This window comes from Melospiza georgiana, chromosome 5 (genome assembly GCF_028018845.1).
Source record: "Melospiza georgiana isolate bMelGeo1 chromosome 5, bMelGeo1.pri, whole genome shotgun sequence".
NCBI classification, from domain to species: domain Eukaryota; kingdom Metazoa; phylum Chordata; class Aves; order Passeriformes; family Passerellidae; genus Melospiza; species Melospiza georgiana.
In genome coordinates, this window is record NC_080434.1 from 67,366,006 (window position 1) to 67,384,415 (window position 18,410).

At 55.8% G+C, this 18,410-nt stretch overlaps 2 protein-coding genes across 2 annotated transcripts; both read right to left on the minus strand.

Moving 5' to 3' along the window:
• Positions 1-86: 86 nt before the first annotated feature.
• On the minus strand, positions 87-6,608 carry SMYD5 (SMYD family member 5). The gene is made up of 13 exons (XM_058024922.1): positions 6,528-6,608; positions 6,242-6,350; positions 5,585-5,724; positions 5,286-5,407; positions 4,610-4,679; positions 4,351-4,455; positions 3,849-3,911; positions 3,625-3,695; positions 2,867-2,973; positions 2,592-2,648; positions 2,283-2,377; positions 1,955-2,025; positions 87-1,435 (listed from the first exon to the last, which is right to left on the minus strand). The coding sequence occupies exons 1-13, from the start codon at positions 6,591-6,593 to the stop codon at positions 1,297-1,299; spliced, it is 1,215 nt and encodes a 404-aa protein (XP_057880905.1). The 5' UTR covers positions 6,594-6,608; the 3' UTR covers positions 87-1,296.
• Positions 6,609-10,306: 3,698 nt separating this feature from the next.
• On the minus strand, positions 10,307-15,103 carry LOC131084085 (T-cell leukemia homeobox protein 2-like). The gene is made up of 5 exons (XM_058025197.1): positions 15,039-15,103; positions 14,604-14,871; positions 12,167-12,254; positions 11,271-11,479; positions 10,307-10,465 (listed from the first exon to the last, which is right to left on the minus strand). Exons 1-5 carry the CDS (start codon positions 15,101-15,103, stop codon positions 10,307-10,309), a joined length of 789 nt encoding a protein of 262 aa, XP_057881180.1.
• Between the last annotated feature and the right edge of the window lie 3,307 nt (positions 15,104-18,410).

Below are 18,410 nucleotides of genomic sequence, written 5' to 3' on the forward strand. Positions count from 1 at the left end.
TGTTCCTTCAGCCCCATGTCCCCACAGCACCAGCCCCTGGCTCACAGCCCTCTCTGCACCCAGCAATACAAAGCACAGGTCCCAGCTGTCACCAGTCTCGGTTTATTAGGAACACTGAAGGGGATGTGGCCCAGGACGGATGGGGACAAGCAGCAGGAGGCAGGGCTGGCAGTGATGGCAGTGCCACAGGTGTGCCACCCTCGGTCCCACAGTCCAGCTGCCACGGACACGGCAGCAGGAACACAGCTCCCCAAAATCCATGGAGGGAGGAAAAAACCCTGGGTGCATCCCTGACCTGCTGCCTGTCTGTCACTTGGAGCCACTGTCCCTCCAGCCACATGATCTGCACACAGGGACAACACTGTGTGGCCTTGAGGGTGGCACATGGGATGGATGACAAGGGGACATCCAGGGGGGCCACTCTGCACTGGCACATCTCCATGTGGGAGCACTGGGTGCAGGGAAGCACCCAGCACATGCTGCACACCCGGGCACATCGTCGTCCCACGGCCAAAATGTCTTCTGGGTTTGGGATGACACCCAGCCCACGTCAGCTCACGGCCATTCTCCATCCCCACACGCTCCTGCAGTCGCTGCCCGGGGCTCTGTGATACGGGAAGGATGGGCCGAGCTGGGAAGGAGGTGTCTGCAGGGTCAGCTCTGCTCCCCCTGCTGGACTGGAGCTCCGGGCCACCCTCCAAGGCATCCCCTGTGAGATCCTGCTGCCCCTCACTGCTGGCCAAGGCATGGGATGGAGGATATAGAAGGGCCCCAGCTCCACAGTGTGTAGATAGTGCTAATATAGACATTAAATAGTACCCTCGTGCACAGACACACGGACACACACACACACACATTGCCCTCGTCCCTGCAGGGTGGGAAGGACAAGCTCCTCCACATCACAGCCTGCACAGACACAGCAGAGCCACCTCACAGGTGACCAGCTGGTGTCCCAGGGGCTGGCTGGACCCCACTCTCCTCCAGCCTCCCCTGCAAGCACCAGCCAGCCCCACCGGGCACTGGGATGTACTGGAGGGCCACTGGCTCACAGCTTGTCCTGGCAGGGAGGACAGGGACAGCCTGACACACACACACAGGCACAGGGACAACACGGACAGGCGGGAGCAGGGCCTGCCTCCGGCTCCCGGCCGCCCCGCTCCAGCACCTGGGCACGCGGCCCCGCCCGACCCCACAACACAACCCTGTTCTAAATTAAAGCTGCTGCCTCCTGAAGGAGCCTCCAGGTCCTTCCCTTCCCATCCCATCCCTTCCCTCTCCTCTGGCCCGGGGCCAGGATCACACATCAGTCATCTCATCCTCCAGCTCCGCATCGTCCGTCTCTCCTTCGCCTTCCTCCTCTTCATCAGACGTCACGTCGGCGTCGTCGGCTTGTGCGAGGCACTTGGGACACGAGCAGGTGAACAGGTAGTTCTCCCTGCAGGGGGCAGGCAGGAGACAGAGGCGTGGTGTGCACACAGCCACACTCCCACACTGCTGCTGGCCAGGGGTGGGGGACACAACAGCCAGGGAGGGCTCAATGTGTCACACCCAGAGCAGTCCGGGGGTCCCATCCTGCTGGCTCGGGCAGGGCAAAGGTACCCCAGGTGGAGAGGAGGATTTCTCAGCCCCACAGGGGTGATGGGACAGGGGGACAGTGACCCCAGCAGGAACCCCTACCCTTGAGGGACAGAGCATGAAAAGGAAGGGTCTGCAGGTGTAAGCCTGCACAGAGAGGGGGGAACCCAAATCCTACAACACATTACAAGGAGCTCAAAGCACCAGAAGCACCACGTGCTGCACACACCCCATGCCATGAGCCCACTGAAGTTCACAGCAGCCCATGCACAGCCACATCCCAAGACACACACAGCCCTGGGGTGGAGATGCCGCCCTGATGGATGTTTGGGGTGTCAAGGGGTGTGAGGTCCCCCAGGGAGCCCCAGGCAGCCCCTACCTGAGTATCTTGTTGCGGCTGTGTCTGCTCCGCTCCCTCTGACAGCAGTCTAAGTAACTGATGCAGATTTCCTGGCAGCAAACAGAAATGGGCTGGGCTCAGAATCGCTCTCCATGACCCCAAAGCAGCAGGATTTGCCCCAGTCCCTCTCAGAATCAGGCAGAAACAGGGGCTCTGGCAGCCCCTACATGGGATGGGGATTGAATTCCTCTGCCAAGATGATGCAGGACACAGGTTTTGGGGCTGGGTCCATGGAAGATGTAGGGGACACAGGGATGATGCCAAGGTGTGATGTCACCTCAGGGCCACCCAGGCCCTGCTGTCTCACCTCTCCTGCTTCGATGTCCTCCAGAGCAGTGAGATGCAGGAGGAAGTTGTTTTCTGGGAAGGATGTCTCAGCATTGGGGATGCAGCTGTGGTTACCTACGGGCAATACAACCTCTGCTAAATGCCTCAGTGGCTCCGGGACCCACATCACATCTGAGTGCATCCAAGGCAGGACTGGCCATTCCACAGCTGGGCAAAGTGCCAGGGAACACCGAGAGCAGTACCCTCCCCATCCCACAGATGGCAAGCACAAACCCCTTTCTCCCAGCCTAGCACGGGCCATTTCCCTCGCAGTCCTTGTGTTACTTACAGCAGCTCTGCAGCACGTAGAGCCCTGACCCCTCGCAGTTGAGGAACTCTCCCGACTCTGCAGCACAGAGAGAGGGGTTAGAGCTCTGCATGGGCCCTTCCAGCTCTTCCACACACAAGCACAAGGAACGTCCATCAACACAATCACCCACAGCCAGCAGGGCCTGGGTGCTGCAGGGGGATCTCCCAAGAGCCTTTCCCTCCCCCAGGGAGGGGATGGAGGACAAGGATTCCCATCCTGGTGCCTGCCCTGTCCCTGCCCCCCCAGAGGCTCACCCTTCTCAATGTCCTTGTAGAGCTGGTCGATGAAGGCGTCCAGCTCCTCCCGCTCCAGCATGGGCAGGTCCAGAGCATCGCACGCGTGCACCCACTGGCTCAGGGAGCTGGGGGAACAGGGGACATGGCACAGTGCCACAGGGCCCGGGGAACAGGGGACATGGCACAGTGCCACAGGGCCCGGGGAACAGGGGACAAGGCACAGTGCCACAGGGCCTGGGGAGCAGTGGGACACTGACACAGGGCCTGGGGAGCAGTGGGACAGTGACACAGTGCCACAGTGCTTAGCGAGCAATGGGGCAGTGACACAGTGGCACAGTGCCTGGGGAGCAGTGGGACACTGACACAATGCCTGGGGAGCAGTGGGACACTGACACAGTGCCACAGGGCTTGGGGAGCAGTGGGACACTGTCACAATCCCAGGGGAGCAGTGGGACAGTGCCACAGGGCTTGGGGAGCAGTGGGACGCTGTCACAGTGCCACAGGGCTTGGGGAGCAGTGGGACAGTGCCACAGTGCTGTCAGAAACAGTAGGACATTTCTACAGTCCCACAATGCTCTCAGCACCTGGTGGGACCTTACAGAGGGGATCCAAGGTAGCCAAGAGCAGCCAAGGTCTGACACAGGGATGTGAAAGGATTTGACACAGCCAAGATGAAGTCATTTTTAAGTGTGCCCCTCTCTCCCCATGTCTAAACCCAGCCACTGACATTGCACACCTGCACTGCCAGGCAAGGAGCACCCACAAAGCCCCATTACCTGGTTCCTATGCCTTGGCCATTGGTCCCGACGAGGGCAAAGAGGGATCGAAAGCCCTCAGGAGTGAACCACTGCAGGAGGGACAGACAGAGGAGCTGAGGAGCCTGCAGGAGCACCTCGCTCTGCAATGCTTCAGGGAGCTTTGGGGGAAGCAAGGGACCAGCAGAGTCCCAGGGAAGCCCTGGCCAATGCTCCTGGGCTGTCTGGGAGGCAGATCCACTCACCCTGCTGAGATATTCATCATAAAGAGCCTCAGTGAAGAGCAGGCGCAGCAGCTCCAGCTGGCCCTGGCAGGACACAGAGCACGGTCAGGGTGGGGGTGCTGTGGGTGCCAGCCCTGGGGTGAGGCTGAGCCCAGCCCAGGCCAGAGGCTCTGGAAGGATTCAGGCTCCCCAGCCTGCCCTGCATGGCTGGAGGCTGCTGGACTCACAGCCATGAAATCCACCCATCTTAGCAGCAAAAGCCACCCACTCAGCAGCTAAATATCACACTGTCCCAGCCCACAGCAGGAACATCTCCCCCACAGGAAGGAGCAGCATATCCCATGAAAGCATCACAAGGCCAAAACCCTCTAAGCAACCACTTCCTCACTGTCAGGGCCCTCCCTTTTAGCCTGGAGTTCCCAGTGTTTCCTATCCCTGCTCTAATGAGGCTTTTGCATCTGTGGGCTCACAAACACAGGCAGGAGAAGGAAGGCTCCAGGACTGAAGAGCTGCTGGATCTTACCTTAAATTTGTCCCCCAGCAGCTTGTGCACAATCTCCTCTTCTTCATTTGCTGTCTTGTTGCAGAACTGGGAGAAGGTCTTGATCCACCACTCCTTGTCTTTAGCCTGACAAAAGAATCAAGCAGAGGCATTGCACCAACACCACTTTCCTCCCCAGCCCAGAGAGAGGGAGGATTGTCACGATAAATGCTGAGAAAGCCAGGCCAAGGAAACCTTGGGAATAACAACCACAGTGGGATAACAAAACCACCCAGTGTACCTGTTTGATGGTGGCGACCATCCTGGCCATCAGCATGATGCTGGAGGTCTCTGGAGGGTAATGCATGTTTCTGTGGGATTAAAATGGAGAAGAGATGAGCAGATTGGGGCTGGCATGGGAATGAAAAGCTGAGAGAGGCAGAAACAGCTGCCATAGGTCAGCTGGCCAGGCCTGCACTGATCCAGCACACCAAAGTGCTCAGTGCAGCATTGCTGTGTGGGGACCCCGTGGAGAGAAACCTGCACCCACCTTCCTGCCCCACCCATACAAACAACCCCCCTCCATCCTGCTCACTCTGCTGGGGCTTGGGACAAGATTTCAGTCAGGGATGTTGCTTATCCCCTTGGGAACCATTTCTTTTGAAAGCAGGGACAGAAACGGGCCCATGGGATGCTACAAGAAGGATCTCCCAGAGGCTGGAGATCTGCAGGAGCACCATAAACCTGCAGGAGTGAGGGATGTGCATAGCTCAGTGCTTTGTAGCTCTTCAGTGGGAGAAAGATAAGGAGTGCTCAGCTGTGTGTCCAAACCCTTGGGCTGCCAACATCACAACACCCCACCAGGAGAAAGAGCTGGGCAGTGTCCCACAGCCACCCCCACCCTCCAGCACAGCAAGGAGCCAGCCCAGGAGAGCCACCTCCCTTGCCCATGGAGCCACAGGCAGGTCAGGCCCTACCTCCATGCCTCCTGCAGCTTGTTGAGGGGGTGTGTGGGGTCATCCCGGGACGGGCCGAGGCACAGGACCTGGTGGTACTGCTCCAGAGCTGCCTGCCTGCACTCTGCACTGCAATATGTCACCTAGAGCAAGGGGACAGCGCTGGCATTGTGGCAGCAGGAAAGGGGCTCCTAGATCTGTGCCCCCTCCCTGACCAGCAGAGCCCTGGCTCTGGAAAGGCAGACAGCACAAGAGCCCAGCTGGATGGGAAGGAGTCAAGGATCCCAAGGAGAGCACGGTCCCTCGTGGCAGAGCCGTACCTGGCAGCGGGGACACTGCTGGTGCAGGTCCTTCCTGATGCTGCACTGCTCCGGGTGAGGCAGCACCAGGGAGCTCTTCCCCAGCAGGCGCTGGGCATTCTCCTCCGCCGTCTCCAGAGCCCGCAGGCAGTGATCACAGGCTGTGGGGACACGAGGGGTGGGTGGAGGGATGGAGGGATGGATGGATGGATGGATGGATGGATGGATGGATGGATGGATGGATGGATGGATGGATGGATGGATGGATGGATGGATGGATGGACCCATGGATGGAGGGATGGATGCCACAGGACAGCCTTCGGAAAGCAGAGTGACCAGAACCCAGGGCAAGGGCTTGGAGCAACCTGGGTTAGGGCAAGATGTCCCTGCCCATGCTAGTAGTGGAACATGATCTTTAAGGTCCTTTCCAACCCAACCCATTCCAAGATTCTATGGGGGCACCTAGCACATTCCTCCAGAGTGATGGAAGTCACCATCCCTCATACGACACCCGAACTTGTCAACAGTTTAGTGCAAAGGCAGAAAAGGCAGCAGGACCACCTTTACAGAGGCACTACGACAAACCCATACCCTTCCCTTGGTACCCCTGCGGTCCCGCGGTCACCCCACCGGACAGGTGCCAGGGATGGGGACACGCCACCAGCGCCGGCCGCTCACCTCGGTAGTTGTACAGGGCATTCCAAAGGAACTGCGATGACACCACCGGCCTCTCCACGAACACTGTTTCCCCTTTGCGGATGTTTCTGGTGGCGAACAAGCCCTTTCCCTGCCGAGGGACAACCGCGGGTCAGGGACGCGCCCGAAGCCGAGTCATACCCGGGAGCTGAGCTGAGGGAATCCCTCCATTCCCTCCATCCCCGCGGGATTTTACTCGCTGTGCCCCCAGGCTGGGCGGGAAGGGAAGGGAGGGACCCTCACGGAGGGCACACCGCGGGCTGCTCACCTTGGCGCTGCTGATGAACCGCGCCTCCGCCGCAGCCCCGGCGTGTGGCCCCGCCGCGGCCGCCATCTTCGGGCGGCGACTTCCCCGCCCTGACCCGCCGGGCAGCGCCTCTTCCTCTTCCTCCTCCTCCTCCTCCTCTTCCTCCTCCTCCGCCCCCTGCGCCCCTCAGAGGTCCGCGCTCGCCATCGCCCCCCTCAGCCGCGGGGCGCGGGGCCGGCGGCCATCTTAGCCCCCCTTCCACAGCCCCCGGCCAGCGTCTGAAAACAGCGCCAAAACACCCCAAAACAGCGCCAAAACACCCCAAAACAGCGCCAAAACACCCCAAAACGGCGCCAAAACACCCCAAAACGGGGCCGGGGCGCTGCCGCTGCCACCCCAAACCGTGCAGGAGTTTGCGGTCTCTCCTCAGTCAGTTATTATTATTTAATGGTAGAGGAATAGCTGTCACAGTCCTGTCAGGCACAAGTTCCCCCCTCACCTTGAGGTCTCCCCTCGGGGAGTGAGGAGGCATCGCCCACTGTCCTGCGCACCCAAAACTGGCCCGACTTTTCCCAAAAAAGCCTTCAAAATACACTACTGTGGCCATTCTGTCCTCGCTACCTCCTGCTTGGGGGTCTGCAAAGCCTTAGAGTCCACGGAAACGCGTGTTTGGTTGTATTTACTAATTCACAGCGCCGCGGCTCAGCCCCGCTCGTCGCTGGCCAGGCGGCGGGAGCAGGGCTGGGAATTCGGGACGATTCCGTGTGCGAGGCTTTGGGCAGTGATTTGGTGTCACTAGATGTCACTGTTGGCTCGTGGCGGAGACACGACACGGGGTGACAAGGCGGGAGCTGCCACCTCCATCCCCGGGCCAGCAGCTGCAGCATGGCCTCAGGATTGGCCACTGAGCCACGGCATGGGCCACAAGGGCTGGCCACTGCTCTGGCCACCCGGCCGGGGGACAAGGGACAAACAGGCTGCCAGGGCCATGTCCCCTGGCCGTGCTGTGGGATGCAGAGCCCGTGGAGCCAGCGCAGGCTGTGCCCATGGCAGGGACCATGAGGACAAGGCACAGTGTGGGAATGCTGCTGTCACTCACCATTACATCCTCAGCGGTTCATGGAATGTTTATGTGGGAAAAGCCCTCTAAGACTAACGAGTCCAATGTTCCCTGGCACTGCCAAGGCCACAACTGAGCCATGTCCCCAAGTGCCACATCCACATGGCTTTTAAATCCCTCCAGGGATGGGGTTTCCACCAGTGCAGCTGTGCCAGGGCTGGACATCCCTTCCTGTGAATGAATTTTCCCCAACATCCAATACAAACCTCCCCTGTCATAACCAGAGGCCATATCCTCAGAGATTTCTTTATGGAAAGAGGCAGAATGGGCATTGGCAGGGGCTGCCCAGGGAGGTTTGGAGACCCCTGAGATGTCCAAGGAAGGTCTGGACGTGGCACAGAGCTCTGAGCTGGGGACAAGGTGGGGACCAAGCACAGCTTGGACTCAGTGACCTTGGAGGGATTTTCCAGCCTCAGTGATCCTGTGATTCCTCTGCTCCTGTCCCTGTTCCTTGGAGCAGAGCCCGACCCCCCCGGCTGTGCCCTCCTGGCAGGAGCTGTGCAGAGCCACAAGGGCCCCCTGAGCCTCCTTTGCTCCAGGCTGAGCCCCTGCCCAGCTCCCTCAGGGATTGTGCAGCCCCTTCCCAGCTCCCTCAGGGATTCTGTAGCCCCTTCCCAGCTCCCTCAGGGATTGTGCAGCCCCTTCCCAGCTCCCTCAGGGATTGTGCAGCCCCTGCCCAGCTCCCTCAGGGATTGTGCAGCCCCTTCCCAGTCCCTCAGAGATTGTGCAGCCCCTGCCCAGCTCCCTCAGGGATTTTGCAGCCCCTTCCCAGCTCCCTCAGGGATTGTGCAGCCCCTTCCCAGCTCCCTCAGGGATTGTGCAGCCCCTTCCCGGCTCTGTTCCCTTCCCTGACCATGCTGCTCAGACTGGCAGAGCAGGATCTGCAGAAAAGGCTTGGTCACATCCACCTGCAGACACAAATTCTTGTTCTCCAGGAGCCTGAGCACCCCATACTCACCAGGCATGACTGCTCTTCTTGAAAATGTAGTTTCCAGCCCTGAGACAGTAATTCCCTCCATCTGCTTTGATATGGGGTCATCAATCAATTGAAAAAAAGATCTTTCGTATATATTTTGTCCAAAATAGTTTATTAAGGATAAAAACCTCAAACTCTTTTGAGAAAGATGAAAATATATTTGGTTTGATTTTTTGGTGTGGGTTGTTTGGTTTTTTTGTTGGTTTTTTTTTTTTTTTTTTTTTTTTTGTGTGTGTGTTTTAATTTTTTTTGGTACTAATTTCAATTGAAAATTTAAGTGAGTACTTGGAAATTTTTCCTTTTTTTTGTTTTTTACACTCATTCCATCTCTTTTTAAAATTAACTTGATTTTCATCAAGAGACAAAGCAAATAAATAAGTGACACATATTAAGGCAAAAAAAAAAAAAAGGTATTTCTATAAATAACAATGTAAGAGTAAAGTGATATACAGTGTTCTAGGTCAGAAAGAGATAGAATAAATTATCCTGAGCTGATGGGCCGTGGTCACTGCCATAGGAAGGCAAGGTGACAGCCTGAGTCCTTAGTCGTGGCCCCCCAAAGCCCTCCCTACCCCCAAAAATCCAGCTGTTATCCCCATCAGGCTGCTCCAGATGTGCTCAGAGAGCTCCAGGTGCTGTGTCCCAGGGCACCTGCAGGGATAATGAGGAGAGAACAGAGCAGCTGCCTGTGTCTGGGCCACAGTGGCACATCTGGCTGCGGGGCAGGGGGTGTCTGCTGCAGCTGCTGAGTGTTGGGGGGCTGGGTTTTACTGCAGCCTCCAGCCCTGCACCTCGGCCAGCCCTGGGGCCAGCAACACACACACAGACACACACACACACACACACACACACACCCTGGGCAAGGACAGCAGGGCCAGGGAACACACACTGCTGGGGCTGGATCCATGGAAAAGGCACAGGTACAGCAAGGCACTGACACTGACAGAGGAGGCACTTCTGCTCCAGGGCAGGGGCAGACCCTGCTCCTTGCAGCCAGGAGTCTGAGCCTGGCAGCAAAGGGCATCCCTGTTTGGGGTATTGTGGTTGTGAGTGATCTGAACATCAAACATGGGAGTCAAGCTGAGAGAAGGAAGTGATCAGGGAGATTCTCCTTCTTCCTCCTTGGAGCACACAGCCACACAGGACATGAGTGTCCCTGGTTTGAAATGCCCTTGTGCTCAGGGGCATCAGAGACAGCATCCCATTGCCTGCCCAGCATCACAGACTTTGATTGTCACCCCGACATCAAAGTCACCCTCTGATTGTCACTCCAGCAACAGAGACACTCTGATTGTCACCCCAGTACCAGAGACACCCTCTGATTGTCACCCCAGTACCAGAGACACTCTGTCACCCCCACACCAGAGAAACCAGCAGATTGTCACCCCAACATCAGAATCACCCTCTGATTGTCACCCCAGCACCAGAGACACCCTGATTGTCACCCCAGGCTCTCTGCTGGAAACTGTTTGTGTGTCCTGGTGCTCCATGAGCTAACAGGAGGTCACCTGCCATCGAGTGATGATGAAGCCCCAGGAATTACAGCACCTGGCTACCGAACAGCAGCCAAAGAAATTCGGGGGGTTCCTTCCAGCCAGCTGCAGTTTAGTCCTGTGGCTCCAGCTCTCAGATCAGCCTCATTTGGACCAAAGCAGCCCAGACACGTCCCCAGGCACCAAAAAGCAGCCCAGTCTCGTGGGCTGTTCAAAGCTCCACGTCCACGGGGTCCTCCTCGTGCTCCTTGCTGTCAGTGGAGTCGGCGCTCGCAGGCTGGATCACCCCGAACTGAGACAGCTTTGCTGCCTTCTGCTCCATGCTCTGCTTCCTCCACTTGATCCTCCGGTTCTGGAACCACACTTTGACCTGGATGGGAATGGCACAGCAGCTTAACCCAAGGGCTCCAGGAACCCTTTTCCAATCCATGTGCTTCTGAGGCGGGTATCCCCAAAAAGTGGAGTTCCTTAAATGGGGACGTGCATCATTCCCTCAGGAAATGGTGAGTGAGAACAGGAGGAGGTGAAACTACAGAGGGCAGAGCAGTGATGGGAAAGGATCAGGGGACTACAGATGCACTGAGAAGGCTCTGGCCAGGGAAGTGAAGGAGGCAGCTCCCTAAGGAGCCCGTGAACCCATCCCCAGGACTGCAGCTGCCATGATGAGACCCCCAATAATTATCCATTGTCCCCCCAGAACTGGCCTTGTTTTGCTCTCCCTTCTCCCCAGCTGAATTTAGAGCCCACTGTGGAAGAACCCCTGACTCCTTCTTTCCACACTAAACAAGCAGCTTACTGTGGGAGGAGCAGGAACTCACAGGGCAGAGCAGGGAAATAATTATATCCAGTGTCATACAAGGACACTTGAAACAGTCTCCAGAGGATCATGACAATGCAGACACAGCAACCAACCCAGCTTAAACTCTAAAGCACAGCAAGGCTGAGCTCCTGAATGATTTTTGTTCCACTTCATGGATTCAGAAATCTTATCCAGGAACCATCCAAACTCCAGGCACACCTCTCCAATGTCACCTGGCAGCAGGGTGTCCCACAGGTCACTTTGCACCAGGTCCTCCTTCCACACTTCCCAGTGGGAAGATCAGCACAGAGCAGTGGGACCATCAGCACAGAGCACCCCAGGATCAGTCCTAGAGCTCAGCTCCCCCATCCCTTACCTGGGTCTCTGTGAGATGCAGAGTTGCAGCCAGGTCCACCCTCTCTGTGCCCACCATGTACTGCTGCTTGAGGAACTCCTGCTCCAGCCTCTCCAGCTGCTCTGGTTTGAACACCGTGCGCACTCTCTTCATCTTGCAGGGTCCCCCTGACCTCCAAGGCCCAGCAGGACCCAGCGGGGTGGTCCCCACACAGTGAGACAATTCCAGACCTGCAAGAAAGCAGCAAAAATTTAAGGGGTCTGCACTAAAGAAGCTGGGAGAAAGTAGCACCGAACCCAGCAGGGATGTCCCTGCCCTGTCCCTACCCAGATAATCTCATCCAGGCTCCTTTTCCCATGAAAAGCTGGAGTAGAAGAACTTTTGAGGGCCTGTTCTGTGGTTTTACCCTCAGGGTACACCAAGGACAGTCCTGGACATGCAGCCAGACCCGGAGAAATCAGCACTCAGTGAGGTGGGCAGGACTTGACCTTTGCCTGCACAGCACCTTTGTAACAGGACAATAAATTGCATACAGAGCTGCAGAACACAAAAATCCCACCTCTGTCTCAAAAACCCCCAAAACACAAATGTTCAAAGTTTGGGGGAGTTGACCCCAGACTGGCCCCTGATCTTCCCCTTCCTGTGGCACACGGGCTCAGTGTCCAGGATCCAGCTTTCATGCAGGACCACATCCTGCACCTCTGCTCCCCACAAAGTTCCCAGGGGTGCTGATGATTCAGCAGGACTAACAAGTGTATCTGACCTGTCTGGTCTCCAGCTGTGGCCTGAGGATAGCCGTAATTAGCATAAATTAACATACAATCCAACACCAGCACTGCCACTGGCACCTGACTGAGAGCAGGTCTCGCCTTCCCCAGCCCCTCATTCTCCCTGCTCCAGCTGATGTCTCTGCTCACTGCAGGGCAGGTCCTTGAAAATCCCTTCCAAGCCCAGCCACCGTGACTCCAGGCCCAGGTGATTGCGCTGCAGAGCTCCCTGCACAGCCTGGAGGGTTTAGGAGCCATAGGAGCCACGAAAAGCCAGCACCGATGGCACCACGGCTTCTCCAGCACCAGATTCACTTTAACACAACCCACGAATTACAGCCAGTAGGATTTTCCCTGTGGAAAGCACCGAACAGCACTGGCAGGATCAGAACAATAATGGTCCCCATCCCTGCTGTTCCTAAATATTGTGGCAAGCCAGGTTTCTCTAGGTTTTATGGAAATACTGCACATAATGATCCCCATTCACACCTGCTACTTATCTCTCCTTTAATGACTGATCTTGTCACGTTCTCCAGGCACAAATCTGCACCTTGACCTACTTATTTTCATTAATTGGGTGCAAGTTCTGCGTGTGTTTAAGGATTTGTGGGACGGAGACCTGACAGCTTAACAGCCGTAATTGCACTTTAAACTATTTTCATCATTAAAATCTTTTCACCCATCACTTTTTGTTTCTATTTTAACACTGGAATAATAGCAAGTGTAATTTCCAACATGGAACGCTGAGTGGAAATCTCTCTGCAAATTGTTTAACTGTGTTTTCATACCTGGAAGATTGATATAATACAAAGATTAACACAATTCTGCAGATGCTGTCTCGTGAAAGAAATAATATATTCAATAGTTGTGCTAAGTACTTAATAAAAAATCAGCAAATGCTTTTGGTGCCTAAATATTGTAGCATCAGGATCAAATCTGGATTTCTTTATATACAGGGAAACCTGGCTGCAGGTTTTGCCTGGACAACAGCAAGATCACTCTCTCACTGCTAAAAAGAAATACTTCAAGAAAAATACTCTGAATAGAGATACTTTGTTAAAATCACTTGGTCGTTGTCCTGATAAAGTTCCAGTGAAAATAGATCCTGACAGATCAGGCAGTATCATCCATCACCACGGTGCAAATTTTACCCACAGATCAACAAAAAACATTTTCCTGAGATAATTTTCCTGAGATAATTCTGCACTAAAAACATGCAGTTTTGAGGGCCAAGTGCTGCAAAACACTTGGCAGTTTCACTTCTGTGAGTGAAAAATTGCAGGGAAAGCAAAATTAGAGAGAGATGATAGCAAATTTGGGAGAAGAGGGACCCACACAGCAGAAGAGGTGAAGAAATTAATTTTGGGAGCGAGGCTTTGGGAAATTACAGCAGGTTTTTTGATTAAAACTCTGGCAGTGAAGTGCCTTCCTGCTATATGAAAGGAGAAATAAGTGCCAGCGTGTGTAAAGTCACCCGTAAAATCTCATGGAATCACAGACTGCTTTGGGTTGGAAAGCTCCTTAAAGATCATCCAGTTCCCCCTCCAACACCTTCCACTAGCCCAGGCACTGCAATCCTGGTTTTAGCTCTGCCCTTTACTATTAAACCTATTCCAAGTTTCTGGCTCCATCTCAAATGCAAACAGTGGGTTTGGATGTTCTGCACCCGGTTCTGGACAGGGGACTGAATCAGGGATTAGTAAAATCCTGCAGCATCTTCAGGAATCAACCACAGGCTCTTTCTTTGCCAAACTGTTCAGAGACATCAGGTGTGTTGGAAACTGCCTCGCAAAATAAATAAACAAAACCCCCTAAATAAACCGGTAATTTTTGGTCTGGCTATATCGATCACCTACAGAGGGGAAAAAAGTCCAAGGAAAGTTTTCCCTCTGCCTCGTCCCTGTCCCTGTCCCGCAGCCGCAGCCCAGCGCTTCAGCTCGGGGCCGCTCCAGAGGCTGCAGGAATGAAACCACAGCGGCAGCGAGGATCGAAGTGCTTTGAGGTGACTCCGACCCCGTTATTTCCCCGCTCGGGTGCCGGCCCAGCGCCCGGCATTCCTATCCCTCATCCCGTCCCTGTGCACGGCATCCCCGCCCGGCATTCCTATCCCTCATCCCGTCCCTGTGCACGGCATCCCCGCCCGGCATTCCTATCCCTCATCCCGTCCCTGTGCACGGCATCCCCGCCCGGCATTCCTATCCCTCATCCCGTCCCTGTGAACGGCATCCCCGTCCGGCATTCCTATCCCTCATCCCGTCCCTGTGAACGGCATCCCCGCTCCGCACCCCGGCCCCGCATCCCGTCCCGGTGTGCGGCATCCCTGCCCGGCGCTCCTGTCCCGCATCCCGTCCCGGTGTGCGGCATCCCCGCCTGCTGCTCTGGTCCCGCATCCCGACCCTGTGCGCAGCATCCCCGCTCCGCGCCCCGGCCCCGCTCCCGCCCACGGACCCCACTCACCTGCACCGGGCCAGGGCCAGGGCCAGCCCCACGCTGCGGGCAGCGGTCCCAGCCCCGCTGCCGCCACCGGGCCCGGTCCGGCTGCGGGTCCCACTGGGGGCCAGCGCGGGGCGGGCGGCGCGGGGCTCACGGGGGCGGCGGGGCCGCGGCGCGGCGGCTCCCGGGCCAGCAGCGCTTCGATGTGGAACGGGGTCTTGGAGGGCGGCGGCCCGGGCCGGGGGCACGCCGGGCTCTGCAGCATGGCCGGGACGGTGCGGCCGCCGCCGTCCCGGCCGCTTATATGGAGGGCGGGGGCCGGGGACAGCCGTGCTCCTATGCAAAGCGGCGGCGGGGGGGCGGCGGGGGCTGCACACACCCCGCTGGCCGCCAGCAACACCGCTACCGACACCCTTGCTTCCCTACCAATATCCCACCGACACCCCTGCTTCCTTATCGACACTCCTGCTTCCCCACCGACACCCCACAGACACCCCTGCTTCTTTACTAACACCCCTGCTTCCCCCCCAACACCCCTACCGACACCCCTGCTTCTTTACTAACACCCCACTGACGCCCCAATACCCACACAGACACCTCTTCCTCCCCACCGACGCTCCCTTGGAAACCCTCCTTACACTCAAGCTCCTTCATGGACACCCCTCCTTCCACACCAGCACCTCCATGGAGAACCCTGCTTCCACAGTGACAGCCCCACGGATCCTCTGTTCCCATGGACAGCCCCACAGTCACCCCACATTCCATGAGCACTCCCACAGACACTGCTCCTTTCGCCCTGGCACCCCATGGACACCCTTCTTTCTGAGCTGTCACCTGCTCTGCATTTTCCCCTACAGTGACCTGTGCTCTTTGCCCATGGATCACCACACTGGCAGTCCCTCCTTCCCCAAGGATGCCCTATGGATAATGGTTCCTTCCTCATGGAACCTCAAACCAACACCTGTTCCTTCCTCAGACATCCAGAACAGCGCCTAAACCCCTTCCTGATGGACACCTCTCACCAGCACCAATCCCTTCCCCAAAGACACCCACAGGGACACAAACAATCCCTCAGTCCTATTCCCAAACAATCCCTCAGTCCCATTCCCAAACTCCCCCTGAGATCCCCAGGCCTCACAGGAGCCTTCTCAGGGCACAGCCTATGGACCCCAGGCTGTGCCAGCACATCACATTGTGCCCGTGTGCCAAGGGAATGTGTCTGTACCTGCCCAGGTGTGCCACAGTGAGTGGGAATATCTGGGATACAGGACAAGCACCTCAGGAGCTCACACAGGATCCGAGGTGACCGTGCCCTGGGAATGGGACTGGTGCCATCCCTGTGTGACACCCTTGGAACTGGGCACAGCCACATGGCTGATGGGGAGCTGTGGATGGCACAGACACCCCTCCCAGGTGGGATTCCTTCTCAAATCCCACCAAATTCTCACTGGAAATTCACTCTGGTGTGTACAAACACAGAGGAATCCCGGAGTCTCCAGGTTAATAAACACAGAGCAAAAATCCCCTGTGGTTTAATAACCTGGCATTAGCCATCCCTGCATGCACAGGCTCACAGGCCATATCCAGTAAATCCGGCCTTAAACAGGCATTCATGCCATTTTAAGTTTCTTTTCCCTGCACAATGCATAGAAATAATTACAAACATCTCTGTATTTTTGAGCATTTCAAAGCAGATGGGAATACACAGGCAGGATTATCCTGCTCATGAGGAAGCACCCTGGTGATGGCTACAAGATCCTCAGGGAGGAGGATGCCCACAGGAGACAAAAGAGTCCCTGAAGTTTGCCTTTAAAACACGTTTTTTTTTTTCCTGCCTTTTAGCATCCTGTCTTCCCCAGCAGCTTCCAAATAAGTGAATAAATACAGCTGCTGCTTTATTGCTCCTTATCCAAACAGGCAGCTCTGATCCTGCTGCGGTGGAGCCACGGCCTTAATTGGAATCACACGTTCAAAGCTGGGTGAGTGCTGAAGCCTCTCCCAAAAAAAGTCACCTTGGGAAAATAAAACATCCTCAGAGATTCACAGCTCCCGGCTTTGCTGGCACAGAGGATGTGTGGGACTGAACACGGGTGTCATTAGATGAGGTTTGGGTTAAAAGGTTATTAAATCAGTTATTTAAATTTATTAAAAGGTTATTAAATCAGTTCATGATTTTTGCTCTTTTTAAGTCCTGACTGGTGCTGTGATTCCCAGGGAAAGCAATGTCAGAGTTGCTGCAGTTATCAAAGGATCTGTGTTGGAGCTGGATGGGCGAGCTGCAGGCAGGGCAGGGACACTGATGGATCCCCCTGGCAGGATGGGAGGACAGACAGATAGACAGGGAGCTGCTGGGATGGACAGGGAGACTCTGGAATGGACAGGGAGCTGCAGGGATGGACGGGGAGCTGCCGGGATGGACAGGGAGCCACTGGGATGAACCGAGGGATGCCCCAGCAGCCAAAGCCCAGCTGACTTTTCCCTTCCCTCCTCGTGCTCACCCACAGCCGGTGCCTAATGACGTGTCCTGTTTCCCATTAGTGCTGTGTGCTCAGCTAATGCATTTTGGTGGGAAAGCTGGAAATTTTCACCCGCTGGTAATGACTTGGGAAATGTAGCACCCAGAAGCCAGGCAGGGCGGGGGGCTCTGGCCAGGACCCCCCACCTCCCCTGCCCACACCTGCTCCAAGCACCAGCCCCAGACCCTCCAGAGAGGGGACATGAAAGTGTGGGATCTGATCCTCTTTGGTTTTCTGGTGGTGGTTATTTTATTTATTTTATTCTATTCACTTTATTCTATTCATTATATTTTATTCCTGTTTTGTTTTTCAAGAGTGTAGAAAATAAAAGGGGAAGGGGGGGGGAATCTCTTAGGGGGAGTTTCTTAGAGAAGGGGTAAAAAAAATCCCAACAACAAAACAACAACCCAAAAAGCCCCCCAAAAAGCCCCCAGCCCTTTGTAAACATCCCCCCTGAGCAAAGGGAAGGAGGTGAAAAGCATTTCCTGATAACTCCATTAAAGAATGAGGCTGCATTAACATTCCAAGTCCCTCGACAAGAGATGAAAGTGGGGAACTCAGTTCAGCCTCTCCTGCTCCAGATGTTATTATGGGCTCCCTGAAAGGTTTTTTTATTTCTTTTTTTGCAAAGAGACAAAGATGTTGCCTACTTCAAACGGGGCTAATTGATGCTAATGACTATCAGATAGAGGGGGGGCCCTTTTTCCCCCTGCCAAGGGGAAAGAGAGAGCGCATTTTACAATCCCCCCATAGAAAACGCCCCACTCTTCAATCCAGGTTGGTGCTTTAGGGATTTTTGTTCCTCCCTGGCTGCTGCTTTCTCTCCTCCTCCTCCTCATTCCCCCCCTCCCCGCTTCATCTTTTCTGTCCCCCTTCTTCTGGGCACCCCGCAGCTCTCACTTGTTTGCCCATGAGAAATTTCACACCTCGCCTCTCGGTGAGGAGAGCCCGGCTCCATTTCCATCCCTCTCCCAGCCCCAAACCCATCCCAGCGGGGCGAGAGGGGCGGCGGAAATTTCCCCAACCGCGCAGCAAGCACACGCGAAAACGTGACGGGGATTTGGTGCATCTGTAATCCCAGGCGTGAGTGCTCCTGAGTGCTCCTGCCAGCGGGGCACAGCGCCGGGAGGGAGCGATCCATCCATCGGGAGCACCCCTGCGGGCAGGGGAGAATGGATCCCAGGCTCCCTGCAATCAGGAGAGGATGGATCCCAGGTTCCCAGTGCTCCTGCAGTCAGGGGGAGAGGATGGATCCCAGACTGCCCATGCTGCTGAGCCAGGAGGGTGCTCCTGCTCATTGGAATAAATGGCCCAGCACTGCCAACCTGATGAGGCTGAAATCCTGAGCTCGTGTCTTTTAATGAAAATTGCCTTAAAAATGGGATTCTGAGCACCTGGTTTTGCCCTTACATCAGATTTTTGCAAAGTTTTCTCCTGTGCTAATC